This window comes from Gymnodraco acuticeps, unplaced genomic scaffold (genome assembly GCF_902827175.1).
Source record: "Gymnodraco acuticeps unplaced genomic scaffold, fGymAcu1.1, whole genome shotgun sequence".
Taxonomy (NCBI): Eukaryota; Metazoa; Chordata; class Actinopteri; order Perciformes; family Bathydraconidae; genus Gymnodraco; species Gymnodraco acuticeps.
The window spans coordinates 13768-30010 of record NW_022991471.1 but is presented as its reverse complement, the minus strand read 5'-3'; the positions used below and the strand labels follow the sequence as shown (position 1 = coordinate 30010).

The following is a 16243-nucleotide window of genomic DNA, read 5'->3' as shown; positions in this document are numbered from 1 at the left end:
CGACTACATACCCTTTCTACGTTGGCTCAGGTTTGAACTCATGGGCCGACACAGGAAAGTGATGACGGCAACAGTGAATGCTAAAGTGCTACGTTACCATTCTGCAGAGGTGGGGACGTATTTAGAGCCAGTTAAAGTACTAATACCATGCTGCAATAAAAACTAATTACTTCAGAGAAAGTGTCCACGTATAATAAGAAACATGTACTTTAAGTAGAAACGGTGAATGTCATACTAATATATATTATAGCATTACATTATTATTAGGGATGTAACGATACCAAAAACTCACGATACGATAATATCGCGATAACAAGTCCACGGTACTCACCGCGATATTGAATAATAAAGGGGGAAAAAATGTACTTATTTTTTTCAATAAAAACATTTTTTACTCTGAAAATGTTTCCTTATTAAATAATAAATGTGATGTGTACAGCATGTTAGTCGGATAGCAGTATTTTAAAGTGTCAAAAACAAAGTGACAGTAACAGACTGGAACAAGAAAACCAGTGTTTTTGTACCTATAGTACTACCAAACAAAGTAGGCATTTTCTTTGTGCCACTGCATCTCACAAATAAACATTTCATAATCAGACCCTGCAATCAAATAAATCAAGTTTCACTTTAGTTTTTCAACTAACTCAAACTCACGAGTCGCTCACTCGGCATCATCAGACAGGTTTTTAGGAATATGAGAATGTCCACATTTCCAGGTATTTATAAGCTGGGATGTTTGGGCGTTTACAAAATCCCCTGCTCTGGAAACAACTCTCTCTCTTGGTACTGGTGTTGCCGGGACAGCAGAGGTCGCGTTAACCGAATATTTTATTTAACAATGACGGAAAATTCTGAAAGCAGTCATTTTGACAGATTAGAACAAACTCGGAACAGCGGCAACGTTTCCCCGCAGCGAGGCTCTGGTGTTTGCCGTGTTATGCATGCCCTCCAAAAGGAAGTGATATAGTTTCCAAACCGTACTGTGCCGTACAGATCAACACATGTCTGGGAGCTTTTGCTTTACGCTGTGCGCGCTCCCGCGAGGTGCATGCACGCACGGCATAACACCGCAAATCGCGGTATTGGGATGTTTATTTACCGCGATATTCGGTATATCGTTACATCCCTAATTATTATACGTCAGGACTTCTGGGGTGTGAACATTTTGAACTATTAAGGAATATTTACTTTGATTCATCTGCTGATTGTTTTCCCAACTAATAGATTGATTGTTGTTCCTACACTTAATCAGGGTATCTGCAGGAACCCTGAATTCAGATGGAAAACCTTTGAAGACCTTTTAAGACCCTTTCCGTACATTTTAAGACCTCATCGCCACTTGGAGTTCTAACCGGTTACCTTGGCGACACACTTTACCTCACATTGACTATATACAGTACTGATTGTCCTTCCTCCTTATCTTCCAACCATTTGGACGCAGACTTGCATTTCCCCATAACGATGTTGTTTAACAACCGGCGTAAACGGAGCTTCGCGCTATCAAGCAGTGAGCGTGCGATGTCCTGTTCAGATGACGTCAAACCCAACGGGATGCCATCAATAAACTACAGAATCACACTACACACCTACGCCATGATTACATTCAGGCAGACTGTAGAACACAACCTCTTTGGACCATTTATATACTTATTGAAAACAAGCTACAGAATGTTAAACCTTGGAAAATGCCGTTTAATAGCTTTAATTTTCACTAAATTCATTTATCAACCTTTAATTAAGCAATCATACACGAGAGGCCGTTCTTGAACGTCATTATTGGTACGACAGTACTGCGGCAGGACCGAGGCGCTTGCGGCTGTGTGTCGCTAAACGTCGCTATGGAAACCACACGATGTAGGCTCATGGAAGTAGTTTCGGTAGGCTAGTGGCGTGTGTAGGCCACTGGATACTTTGTGATTAGGCACGTTCCATTTGATCGTTGTTTGATCGTGGAATCAAACACGCCTATTGACCAATCAGAGAGCTTGCTCAAACCTATGTGTTATAGAATACTTTTTAAGACCCCGCGGACACCCTGTTAATGACAAATGTCCCAATTACCCAGAGCCCAAATTGACACCTTCAGACTCTGGTGTTGCCCAACAAACCGTCCCAATACCACCATCATTACTTATAAATCACAAGTATTCATGCTCTACATGAAAGATGACTAACTATTATCAAATGAACCTTCTGTCAATTAACTTATTTCAGATTAACTTGTTATAACTGTTGGATATTGTTAATTCAATGTTCATTTATAGCAAGGGATCCGTTTTCATATGGCAGAAATCTTAATGTGTAAAGTGAGAAAAGCTGTGAGATGAATAGGGTGGATTAGAGGTGTTTACTAGCACAACAATAAACCTTTAAGTGAACTTAAGTAGAGTATGTCGGGTAGTTTGCTCCAGCTGATCCAGCTCTGATGTCACAGCAGGACAGATACAGGAAGTCATTCCTGTCAACTGCATTAACACTGAACAACTATTCACCTCTGACTGGCAGAACAATCACTGCTCCATAGTTTGACCATAACTCTCCACAATTTGTACAACTGTATTTTAAATACTATCCCATGTCTATAAGTTTATGCTCCTTAAGTTAATGTCTATATTTCTGGTGCTGTGGTATATTGGGCTTTTACAGAATATTATGCAGGATATTTTATAATGTGTATTCTTTGTGGTATATGTCTTATGTAAATATATGTTATCATGTTTATACCACCTTTACAATATTTGAATGCCTGTAACAAAATAATCAACCAATTTGGGATGAATAAAGTATATATCTACTTATCTATTAAACTTATAAGTGGACTTAGTTCTGTCTTGTTTTCAATGTTGATGTGTTAACTTTCTATTTTATGTGTGTTTATTTTCTACTCTTTTGATGTTCACATTATGTGCAATGCCTTGTTTTAAAATGCAGCTGAAACGAAAACAATCCCAGTTGGGGATTAAGTGAATCTTATCCTATCTTTTACCACCAGCCACTCTGACAGCGATGTGAAGCTAACTAGCTCCAGCTAAGGGCTAACTAGCTCAAGCTAACTGTAACCGCAGCACATTCCGCTATTCCTGTCTGCCCTATGGCTCTACCCTGTTAGCTTAGCTACTTAGCATGCTAGGGTACAAACATTTCATTCGCCGCAAACGTTAGCGACCATTTCACGTGCAGTAAATATAAACTAATACAAATGTCAATATGAATTGATAAGATGGCTGATTACAGCTAAAATGCTTAAGTTAAACAACGTCTCCGCTTGCTGTTGTTGTTGTTGTTCTTAGCTTAGCATAAATCAGTGCTAAGCTAACATGCTAACCTGGAGCTCGGCCCTCTCCACTTCCCAGTGCGCTCTCTCCATCTCGAAGCGGGCCCACTCGTGCTGGATGTAGTGCAGGATGCCGGGGATGGTGTACTGCTGCCGGGGCATCTCGTCCGGCTGGTGCGGCACCATGACTCCTCCACCACCTCCATTATTGCTCCCTGACTGTGGAGGTTGTCTCTGGGATCCGACCCCTCCTCCTCCGCCGGGGTGCTCATCCATGTTGTTTTTTTTTTAGAAAAGTAGAAGGAAAGTCCCAGGCAGCAAACGGTCCAACTGAAATGATTCCCGCCCGGTCCGGTTCCCCCCCCCTCTCTCCGTTAGAGTCGGTGTATCCGCTCCGTGTGTGTCGCTCCGCCGCGGTGTGTGAGGCTAGCTGCCCCCCGGAGCGCGGTGCGGTGAGAGCGGCTGTTTGCGGACGGTGTTTGTGTATGGCTCTAACCGGCCGCCATTACTGCTCTCTCTCTCTCTCTCTCCCTGGATCATTACGGGAGGGAAAACCCAGCCGCGGTGCATGACGGGAAGATCAATCCAGCTTCTTTTTTCTCGGTCATCCACTATGGAACGTTCAAGGAATACAAGCAAGCGTGGGAAATCTTACCTGAATTCAGAGTCTATTATTATTATGAGATAAGAACAGATAGATACTTTATTGATCCCCGTAGGAAAATACAGGTGTTATAGCAGCAACAGAATAAGAGAGAAACACACATAGTACACATGAGCATATATACACAGGGATGATAAGAATAAGTAAAATAAGAATAAACACGTATGAATAGACATTGAAAAAAGAACATAAGTAAAACTCTGATAGGGTGAATGTACATATACAGAAGAACATTAACACAAGACCAATGGTTGGATCATGTTACAAAGAAACACAGCAGAGAAGTGTCATTTTGGATGGCCCTACAGTAGTCCACCCCTGCCCTCAGACAGCCCACCAGGCTGAGGACCCCCTCATGTATTGTTAGTATTTCTTACTTTTCTATAATCTTGATAATGTGATACAAGTAAAACATGTATTAGAGGCATACAAAGCACATGTTACAAATATTTTCAACACAGAATCAAAACAATGTAGTGTACGTCTTAAACAACACTATCAAGGAAAATAAAGAGAAAAGGGCTTCATACACACACACATTCCCAAACAGACACACACACTGACAAACACACACACACACACACACACACACACACACACACACACACACACACACACACACACACACACACACACACACACACACAGTGACAATAACCTCCTAATACGCTGTCTGTAATTCAGAATGAGGTTATTTAGGAGCCATTCACTGAGTTTAATATATACGTTTTAATTGTTTAACATGACACACAGACACACACACACACACACACACACACACACACACACACACACACACACACACACACACACACACACACACACACACACACACATTTTATCATTGTCAGATTATTGATTGATTGATTGAAAAGTGTATTAACAGCTTGTATATTGGGTACAGTACAGTACAGCTCAAAACATACAATTGTTAAGGGGATGCAGACCAGAGAAAGACTTTCGTCTTGTTTACATCAGGGTCCCCCATTTCCAATTCATCATATCATTTAAGACATTTAAGACATATTTGACATACAGATGGCTTATTTACAATTTACATACAGGTGGTTTTTTACATACAGATTGCTTATTTACAATTTTCATTTTAGATTTCGTTCTAATACATCCTAACCGGACATTTAAGACATACCAAGTCTACAGATATACAGTTAGTAACAGAGTCTAAAATGCGAGTATATACATAGATGGGGGGGGGGGGAAGCTGTCCATTGAACGACAGGTTGAGATTTGTACCATTACCGGGGCCAGTTTTGCAATGCTCTCCCCCGAAGGTGCTCTTTAAGAGAGGTTTTGAAGGTAAGTATAGTTTTACTTTCCTTCACAGTTGTGGGAAGAGCGTTCCACCTTGATGTGGCATCATTGCGAAACGTGTATTCCCCCTTTTTTGTGCCAAATCTGAGTTTCACATGATTTGTGGAGCTCCCTCTGGTGTTATGATCATGGTATTCCTTGACCTTTGGGAACATTTTTGACATGTACATGGGTACCATAGAGGTGTAGTGGATCTTGTAGACCAGGCCCATTGCAAGTAGCTGTACTCTGTCGTCTACTCTAAGCCATCCTAGGTTGTCAAAGTGGGCAGAGGTGAGGTGGGTTCTAGATGAAAGGTCAAGCAGTAGTCTGACCAGTTTATTTTGCGATGTTTTATTTGTAGCGCCTTGGAGGTGCTATGGTACCATGACGTGCAAGCATAGTCATAGTACCCTTGAATGAGTGCTCCTGCCAGAGTCTTCAGGGTGTTTTTGTTTACCAGAGAGGAGATCCGGTATAGGAATCTAGTTCTTTGATTGACTTTTTTTATTACATTGGATGCCATTTTGTCACAGGAGAGGTTTGCCTCAAGAATAGATCCTAGGTATGTAATTTCCTTCTTACTTGTGACAATAATGTCGCCCACTGCAACTGAGAAGTCGTCGGATTTGCTGAGATTATGTTTCGAACCGAAGAGAATGGACTCTGTTTTACCCAGGTGTAATGATCATTTATTATCAGCGAGCCAGGTGCAGATTCTGCCGAGCTCGGAGCTGAGGGTTTTTTCAACCTGCAACCTGTTCCTGTCAGAGACCAGCAGGGCTGAGTCGTCCGCGAACAGGAACAAGTTGCAGTCACATGCTGATGACATGTCATTTACATAAATTAGGAACAGTAACGGACCTAATATGCTTCCTTGTGGAACACCACAGCTCACTGGGGGGGGGGGGGGGACAGAGTACCGTTTACCTCCACCATCTGTTCTCTCCTAAATGTGATGTCAAGTGTTTCACCTAAATTCGATTTGTTAATGTAGATGTGATCTATGAATTATTGTAGGTTTCAAAATATTAGTGTCATTGGTTGACCTATGAATCATTTTGTTTAAAATAACAATATTTTATATCATGATCATTAATAATTATGAATCTGAAAACTTTTCACAGACCCTATTTTTTTCGGAAACGGTGAAGTGTGATTTATTCAGACACTTCAGTAGTTCAAATACCACACTTTAATACTACTAAAGTTACAATTTAAAAAAATATACTATCCTCAGTTTACAGAATCTGTAATATGGTATTTAGTTAAACAACAATAAATGAACAACTTAGGCTGAGTCGGCTGAGTCTTAGAGGTCCCATTTACCATTCGTTTCTTGAACGCACCATATGCGGGCTCTACTGAGCATGCGTCAGAAACAACTCCAGCTAGCATCATAGCTTCTTGTAACTGAAGCCTCCTGTTTATTTCAAAGTAACCATATCATAATTTGAATCGTTAAACTATAATATACATGTTTATTTAACTTAGAGTGTCTGAACTGCAGACTGAATACAAACAACATTTAAAAGAAGCTAACAGCAGCTAGCTTTGGAGTTGTTGTTATTCTGTGATGATGATTTAGCTACAATTTAGCTACAAGCTAACAGCTGTTGGTAAGTCAACATTCATGATTTTAACCAATAACTGACACCGTTGCGTTATTAACGGTTAATAACGGTTAATATGTGAAACGACGGGATGCCTTCAAGTGATGCTCGGACATTTCTGTCATTGTAATCTGCTGTTTAATAGTATTTTTGGCACATTTACTGAACTAAATACTTGTACTTTACTTGAGTATTTCCGTTTCTGCTACATACAGAGAGGAAAGAAGTACTCAGATATTGTACTGAGTAAAAGTAGAAGTACTCTGATCTTGTAATTGAGTAAAAGTAGAAGTACTCAGATCCTGTACTTGAGTAAAAGTAGAAGTACTCAGATCTTGTACTTGAGTAAAAGTAGAAGTACTCTGATCTTGTGCTTGAGTAAAAGTAGAAGTACTCAGATTGTGTAGTTGAGTAAAAGTAGAAGTACTCAGATCTGGTACTTGAGTAAAAGTAGAAGTACTCAGGTCTTGTTCTTGAGTAAAAGTACTCAGCTGTTGTACTTGAGTAAAAGTAGAAGTACTCAGATCTTGTTCTTGAGTAAAAGTAGAAGTACTCAGATCTTGTTCTTGAGTAAAAGTAGAAGTACTCAGGTATTGTACTTGAGTAAAAGTACTCAGCTGTTGTACTTGAGTAAAAGTAGAAGTACTCAGATCTTGTACTTGAGTTAAAGTAGAAGTACCAGAGTGTAGGAATACTCTGTTACAGTAAAAGACCTGCATTCAAAATGTTCCTCAAGTAAAAGTAGAAAAGTACTCTCATCTAAATATAGTGAAAGTAGCGACAGTGAAAGTAGTCGTTGTGCAGATTGGTCCATTTCAGAATAATATATATGATATGTTTTATAATGATTGATCATGAAAGTGTTCTCAAAGCTGGTGAAGGTGCAGCTAGTTTGAAGTACTTTGTATACTGCAGGGTAGCTGGTGGATTTACTCCAGGTGGAGCTAAAGTCTGATTCAACACTTGATTAGATTTCACATCATTCATCCACATCTGTGAAGTAACTAAAGGGATTAAATACATGTAGTGGAGTCAAAGTACACCATTTACCTCTGAACTGTAGAGGAGTAGAAGTACACAGTAGCATGCCATTGAAATACTCAAGTAAAGTACCTCAAAATTGTACTTCAGTCCAGTACTAAGTTACTTTACATCACTGATTTTAAGTAACTAAACTTTGGCTCCACCTGCTGCAGCATTAAAGTGATGAACACATGAATGCATCAACAACTATAATCCAATAAAACTGTATTTACAAAGCTGAAAGCTCCCAGTTCCACAGTGCTTTTATTTTTTGGTACCTAAATGAGTTTTATTGACTTCTTATTATGTATTTATTTCAACTAGGACCATGCATAGAAATACATGAGTCTCAGAATTATCTTATGCTAGATTTAAGCTAATAGCTCATTTCCATCTGCAGTCCTTAGGCAGGTACATAACAATCAACAAACATTGCATAATCTCCATCCCACTAACAATTATAAAACACGATTTAAGTACAGGTCAATGAAATAATATATAGTACAGTTCAAATATAATATTACAATACAGTTAACATGTAAAAGCTCAGATGACAGTGTAATGAAGCCGTGACTCTGTGTTTCAGGCGGCTGGCCCTCAGGATGATAAAGTTTGTTCTGATGGTGAACCGGCAGGGTCAGACCCGGCTGTCCCGGTACTTCCAGCCGGTGGAGCTGAGCAGGAGAGCAGCGCTGGAGGCAGACGTGGTGCGATGCTGCCTGAGCCGCAAGAAGGACCAGGTACCTGTCTGTCTGACAGTCTGTCTGTGTGTCTGTCTGTGTGTCTGTCCGTCTGTCCGTCTGTCCGTCCGTCCGTCCGTCTGTCCGTCTGTCTGTCTGTCTGTCTGTGTGTGTGTGTGTGTGTCTGTCTGTCTGTCTGTGTGTGTGTCTGTCTCTGTCTCTCTCTCTCTCTCTCTCTGTCTCTCTCTCTCTGTCTGTCTGTCTGTGTGTGTGTGTGTGTGTGTGTGTGTGTGTGTGTGTGTGTGTGTGTGTGTGTGTGTGTGTGTGTGTGTGTGTGTGTGTGTGTGTGTCTTTCTGTGTTGTGTCTTTCTGTGTTGTGTCTTTATGAAGTTGTTTTCTGTGCTTGTGTCATAGTTCTTTGTCACTTTATGGTCATTTGTTGACTCTTGTTGGAGTCATTTTGTGTATCTTTGCAGCTGTTTACATCTTCTATTAGTGACTGTTCGCTTCTTTGTAATCAATTGATTTCCTTGTTTCAAGTTCCTTTGTGTTCATTTTGTGTGTCTTTGCAGCCTTTTTAGCATGTCTTTGTAGTTCCCTTGTGTCTCTTTGTAGTTCCCTTGTGTCTCTTTGTATTTCCTAATTATTGCCCGTTGGTTAAACCATCCTGTGTTTCTCGCTGCCACATGTAGGGTTCAGTAACTGATCATTAACCCTCTGGTTGTTCCCAGTGTTCCTTCGTGGAGTACAAAGACTTTAAGCTGGTGTACCGTCAGTACGCTGCTCTGTACATCGTGGTGGGAGTCACAGACAGCGAGGTGAGGAATACGGTTCACACCTGCACTGTTCACAGGATTCAGAGACGTTGTTAGAAGACGTTACCAGAGTATTACATTACATGTCACTTGTTAGACTTACATACTCAGTACTGTGGACAATCCCCACAGGAGCACTTTGGGGTGAAGTGTCTCAGGGACACAACGACATGCTGACTGCAGTGGGGTTTGAACCTGTGACCTCCTGATCCGAACACCAACGCACAGCCCACTGCACCACACGCCTCCCATTAAACTGCTGCTAAAAAATAATTCCCAATAGACGCACTATTTCCTGTTGTTTGATTAAAAACTACAGCTGTTTCAGGAAGTTACTGAGCCTTTTAAACATGAAACTGTTTACTTGTGTCCCTGGTAAGTTAACTGGCACAATACTCAGTGTATTAACTGCACCTGAGGTCACTATGGCGCGTTTCCACTGCAGGCCTCGCTCGGCCTCGCTCAGTTTGGTTAGGCCTTATTAGGCCCGGCTCACTTTAATGCTGCGCTTCCATTACGGCCCGTACACACAGCAGCTTTTGGCGATTTGTCCACCGCTTCCAGCGCGTCTCCGCCCATTGACTTTGAATGGGGATGACGTCACTTTCCCTCGCTTGTCGCCGAATTGCATTGTGGGGGGGCGAGGCGAAGATTTCCAGGATTTCCAGGATGTTCAGGATTCCAAAGTTGAACAATGTTCAACTTTTGAGGCTGAGCTGGAAGCGACAGCCAATCAGATCCGTTTATGCAAATCTGACAGTTCAAGCGCTAGCCCAGGGGTGGCCAACCAGTCAGAGGTTAAGAGCCACATTTTTTCTATGTTACTTCAAAGAGCCACATCAAACACACAGTCACTGATACCGCTTGTTTCAGTTTTTTGTTTTCTGGAGACAAGATTTCAACCACGTCACTGATGCATTTTTGTGGCATTGGGATATATTTTTTTTAAATCCTCTGGAGCAGAGAGAGGAGCTGTGGATTATTGTTATTGATTATTGCATCAGTGTTTCTTAGGGTCAAAAACACTAAACTCACAACTTAAAATGAAAGCGTTTAGTTTATTTAATAAAAGAGCACATGTTCAATGTGAAAAGTGACAGTAGTTATAGATTATTTGCAATTTGGTGTTATATATATACCATTTTTTTTTAAAATTATATATATATATTTTTTTTAAACACCTTGAATTTCAGGGGGGGCGCGGGGCTCCGTTGGCGGGGCGCAGCGCCCCTCCAAGACAATGGTAGGGGAAACACTGGATAATGTTTAATCAACGATAGGTTTCCCCCCCCCCCCCTCAAAGGTGATTGGTTCACTGCATCGCAGGTATTATTGTGATTGGCTCTTGGGCCACATCAAAATTATACGCGCTGTCATCCTCTCATACTGACACACAACATACATAACACGGGACGAAAGTAACGGAGCGATTTTATCCGAGCCCAAACAACTTTGACCGGCCAAATTACGTCAGAATTATCAGCATTCAATACTTAACAGACCTACTAAATATCAGGTTTAACTGTCAGGAGTAGCTAGTGTTGTCACGATACCAACATTTTGGTTTTGATACCAAGTCAAGAATTGCGATTCCGATTCTTTTTCGATATTTTCTTAAAAAAAGGGAAACGGTCTTAAATGTAATTATTGTGCTTTATTTCACACCAGAACCAGAACCATAACACAAACTTTTAAACAATGAGAACAATAAATAAAATAAATGACAAGAATTCGTATTAAATACAATTAATAAATGTCTTACAGACAGGCCTCGTGGTGTCCGTAGGCTTGCCCTCACTGTCAGAGATATAGCTAAATACTTCCAAATTTCGCTTCTGGCGTCTTTTGTCAACAAGCCGAGGCGCAGCGGCAGCTGCACTCCCACTTGCAGCCATGCTTCTCGTTTTCTCACATGCTCTGGCAGCTAGCGAGTGCACGAGAGAGGGGAGGCACTTAGAGCGTGCTTGAGAGGGAGGGACTGCAGGCACGGCTGCAGTGCAGGGAGTGGAAGCAGAGCGCTGAACACACACGGTTCTTATTAAAACGGCGCTTTCTCACCGGAGTACTTTTCCCCGTCATTCTTAAAGTACCGATACTAATGAAACGGAGGAATCGTAACGTTTTTAACGGCAGGGGGTATCGCGGGTAACCTTTCAAGTATCGGTACACCGTGCAACACTAGTCAGGAGTCAGTGTCTCTCCCCCAAACTCACACATAAAATTCGATATGAACTGAAGAGCCGCATGAAACTAGGCAAAGAGCCGCATGCGGCTCGAGAGCCGCGGGTTGGCCACCCCTGCGCTAGCCAATCAAACCGCGTGCAAGCTGGGAGAACCAGACCCGCAGTTCATTTCTATATTCCACAAAAATGGAGGAGAACTTAGTTATTGCGGTAGCAAATCACCCGGTTCTTTATGACCAGTCCCTATTTACTTACCGGGATACAAACCGGAGGAACCAGGCATGGAGGGAGGTGGCAGAGGCAGTGGGTGAAACTGGTAGGTTTTCGCTTGTTTGGGGATTTTATATCCAGTTTACTTCGTTGCTAGTTTACTTTGTTGCTAGCAAAAGAAATAGTGGAGAAGAACCGGGGTTTTTTGATTTGTATGTCGGGGGCGGGAGATTCATGTGATTGGTTGTTGGTCGCGAAATCCCCAAGCTTTCAGACACGCCCAGCTCCAAGATTTTCAAGATTTTTGAAAAGCTGCTGTGTGGACGTACAGTACAGTTTAGGAACTGGGGCAGTTACTATAGTAACGCAGTGTAGGCGGAGCCGTGACGTCATCTTCAATGAGCGCCCCAAAAAACAACACAGCCGTTAGCTGTTAGCACTCAGAGCTCACAGCTCCTCATATCTGTTCAGAAACTAGACAAAAGTTAAACAAGTACAAACCACAGACTGTCTGTGTCATGGCGAATACAGTCGCTGCTTTATTTATGTCTGTATAGGCCGTTGTTGTGAGTGTGGACGGTCGGAGCATATATAACGTTAGCTTAGCCAATCTCCATTTAGAAAACACGCATTTTAAAAGGGTTTTTCGCCTGCCGTCTGTCTGCAGACTTGTCAAAGCATTAATTCATGGTTTTTACTAACCGGTATCAGTATGTTGTTACTTCGGCATCATCTTGAAACGTGTATTACAATTAAATCACGGTCAAATATGTTCATCTCTCTAGTTTAGCATACTCAGCCCGACTCAGCCTGGTTGTTCCTGGCCCGAGAACCACGATTTAGTCGGGCCAGAAAAAAGGTGAAAAAGTAGCCCCGGGCCAAAACTAGGCCAAGTGGAAGCGCAACCAAAAACGGGCCCCGCACAGCTCGGCACGCTTAAAGCGAGCTATCCGCTGCAGTGGAAACGCGCCATAACACAAGCTGCATACGGTATTTACATTAGGCAGTTTTGAACAAGCAATGTTCATGAAACTAAAGTCAGTGGTGGAGGAAGTATCCAGAACTTTTAAGAAAAAGTGCTAATACCACCGGTGAAGATCTGTATTCAAACCCTTACTTTAGTTAACGTTTTTGTAAGCAAAAATGTACCTTAAATACTTAAAATAAAAGTATTGATTGTGCTGTAAAATGTTTTATTGCTGACTTCAGTTATTGACTGTAGGTCGGACAAATGATTTGATTTAGTGATTCATCATTCAGATTCTCTTTTAGTTTTGAAAGGCCGCTGCGTACTACATGTATGTCATTATTCTCAGTGTTTGTTCTGTTGTCTTAAACCTTAAAGGAAAGTTAAATATTTGTTTGTTTGTCTCCACAGAACGAGCTGTCCGTCTACGAGCTGGTTCATAACTTTGTGGAGGTTTTGGATAAATACTTCAGCCGAGTGGTGAGACTTTACCTGCATCACTACGACTGAACACACAGAGAACTGACCGTCTGTTGTTACATTTTTAAATCTTTTTTTTGTCTCCCAACAGAGTGAACTGGACGTATCCTTTAAGGTCCCCCATTATACTGTTTCTCATCAATATATCACAAGTCTCAGATATATACAGAGCCTGTCTCTGATTGGCTGAAACACCAAACAGATCATTGCAGCATTACCCATAATCCCCTCTGTTTCAGCCCTGTTTCCAAAGTGCTGATTCTCTGTCTGTTACTTTAGATGAAAATAAGGAGCCCCTCCCCACGCCCCTCTGAGAGAGACTTGGTCACAAAGAACTCAATGGTGCTCTAGACGAGATTCAGGTGATAAGGGGGGTACCTTGGTTGCTGATTGGCTAATGGTTACACAAGACCAAACATCGTTATGACATCATAAAGTGGCCAAAATCTGATCAGCTCATTTTCAGACAGGTTTTTATAGAAATGGATCAAAAAGAGAGAGAATCTTTGTTCCTGAAACTTTCAGAGTCTCTTTCCACAGAGGGGACACATGTTGATGTAGAAGAGACATGAAGAAGAGGGGACACATGTTGATGTAGAAGAGACATGAAGAAGAGGGGACACATGTTGATGTAGAAGAGACATGAAGAAGAGGGGACACATGTTGATGTAGAGGAGACATGAAGAAGAGGGGACACATGTTGATGTAGAAGAGACATGAAGAAGAGGGGACACATGTTGATGTAGAAGAGACATGAAGAAGAGGGGACACATGTTGATGTAGAAGAGACATGAAGAAGAGGGGACACATGTTGATGTAGAGGAGACATGGAGAAGAGGGGACACATGTTGATGTAGAAGAGTCATGAAGAAGAAGGGACACATGTTGATGTAGAAGAGGGATGGAGAAGAAGTGGATTTTGTATTATAGGTGACCTTTAAAAACCGACCAATCACAGCTTCTCATTGTGTGCATGACTTCCTGTTTGTTACATGTTTGTTTCTTTGACTCCACATCGTCTCCAGATCATGTTTAACTTGGACCGAGTCCACATCATCCTGGACGAGATGATCCAGAACGGACACGTGGTCGAGACCAACAAGAGCCGCGTCCTCGCGCCGCTCACTGCTCTCGACAAGATGGGCGAATGAGGCGCGACAGGAAGTGATGTCACTGGGTGGATTTTATAATGTCATCAAGTGGATTTTCATAAAAGACTTGAAAGGAATCGAACCTGCAACCTTGTGACTATTAAAGCTGTGGATGTTTGTTTCAATGCAAATGAATAAGGAGCAATAAGTTGTGAATGGATGTGCTGCTTTCTGACCCAAAAGCATGGATGGATTAAACTTGGGTCACTCAGACTTTCCCCACATGTGTTTCTAGGATTTATTTACTTATATTTGAATAAATACGTTTATAAAAAAAAAAGTCAAAGTTATGCATTTTTTATTTAACCCTCTGATGGCCCAAGTGACCCAAACGAGTGTTTTTAATTTTAATTTCATACATCCTCGGTGTTTCTAAATGTCGAGGAAGGCTGCTCCAGAGCCACTATTTCAAGGATGCTACTTCGAGTCTTGCAGAAGGACTGTTTCAATGTCCAGGATGCTTGGAATTCTACCGAGGCCGGCGTCCTTCGTTGCGGGAAATTTCGAGGCTGCACATGTGTATCCTCCGCGGTCTTAAAATCCCCACAATGCTTTGCGCACGGATCAATTTCCCAAAACTTTGGCGGAAAATTTAAGGCGGGGCCTCTCATATGACGCACACGGCACACCTGCTAGCCCGTTCCATTCTTCGTTCTCCGAATGCTAGGAAGGATTCTTGCTTCGCTTCTAAAGGACCACGGGTGTTTCTCAATGTCGAGGACGCTTTCTTGGTAGGACATGTCTTCCGAGTCACTTCCTTCAGAAGCTAGGCAAGAATCCTTCCTAGCATTCGGAAAACGAAGAGTGGAACAGGCTAGCAAGTGCGCAGGTGTGCTTCGGCGGGACTCGATGACATAGCAACCTTGAAATAGTGGCTCTGGAGCATCCTTCCTTGACAAGGAAGGATGCAAGGAAGCGTCCTCGACATTGAGAAACACCCTCCGAGTCAATATTTCTTGTTTTCTTGAACCAATGTGTGTTTCACAAACCCCTAGTTATGTGTTTTATGTTATTATATCTTTGCATTAAAACATGTTAGTGTCACGATACCGGTTTCCTCAATTTAGAAAAATACATACATTTAAAATGAATTATTTTCTGTTTATTCAGAATTGTTGAACAAAAACAAATTACATTTGATGTAAATATTATATATATTTTCTAAATTATTCAGTTGTCTTTCATTCTCTCTACACATTTTTATTGTCAATTCTTTCTGCATTATAAGATTTCTAATATGTTGTGAATCAGATGCTAAATTCACATTAAGATCTAATTCTCATGTAACAAACCAGAGTATAAAATAAAGTTAGACATCAATAATAACTTAAAAAATCAAATATTATTCTCAAATGTGACGGTGAGTAATTGCAGAACATAAGCACCTTCATAACTCCAGTCAGTACTCTAAAGACCACAGGACTCTTCGCATTTCCACTGCAGGGCTTAGTACGGTATAGTTAGGTCTTGGTAGGCCAGGCTCACTTTATGCTGCGTTTCCATTAGTTTAGTAGCTGGGGCGGTAACTATAGTAACACAGTGTAGGCGGAGCCGTGACGTCATATTCAATGCGAAACACAAAACCAACATCAGCCGTTAGCTGTTAGCACTCGAGCTCACAGCTCCTCATATCTGTTCAGAAACTAGACAGAAGTGAAACAAGTATAAACCACAGACTGCCTGTGTCATGGCGAGTATAGTCGCTGCTTTATTTATGTCTGTAGGTCGTTGTTGTGAGTATGGACGGTCGGAGCATATTGTAGCGACCCTATAGGGTGCTGGGTGTGTCACTCAAGCATCCCCCGTCTCTCTGCCAATCACAGATCTGCACAGTAATGCTGGTCGGTGTGCGGGCCTGTGGTTGGTGGAGCA

The 16243-nt window shown here is 41.7% G+C and overlaps 2 protein-coding genes across 3 annotated transcripts in view; one reads left to right on the top strand and one right to left on the bottom strand.

Moving 5' to 3' along the window:
- The window catches only part of strn3 (striatin, calmodulin binding protein 3), a 44568-nt gene extending 40747 nt beyond the window's left edge, over positions 1 to 3821 (bottom strand). The window contains exon 1 of one of the 2 annotated variants that reach the window (XM_034196674.1): positions 3326 to 3821. In XM_034196674.1, coding sequence (XP_034052565.1) covers positions 3326 to 3550 — 225 coding nt within the window. In that variant the 5' untranslated portion in view covers positions 3551 to 3821. The remainder of the gene's footprint in view (positions 1 to 3325) is intronic. The other variant, XM_034196673.1, reaches the window with a different exon arrangement.
- A 2783-nt stretch (positions 3822 to 6604) lies between these two features.
- Positions 6605 to 14651, top strand: ap4s1 (adaptor related protein complex 4 subunit sigma 1). Its single transcript, XM_034196672.1, has 6 exons — positions 6605 to 6868; positions 8472 to 8625; positions 9297 to 9383; positions 13152 to 13220; positions 13312 to 13323; positions 14246 to 14651. Exons 2-6 carry the CDS (start codon positions 8488 to 8490, stop codon positions 14369 to 14371), a joined length of 432 nt encoding a protein of 143 aa, XP_034052563.1. The 5' UTR covers positions 6605 to 6868; positions 8472 to 8487; the 3' UTR covers positions 14372 to 14651.
- Positions 14652 to 16243: the final 1592 nt, after the last annotated feature.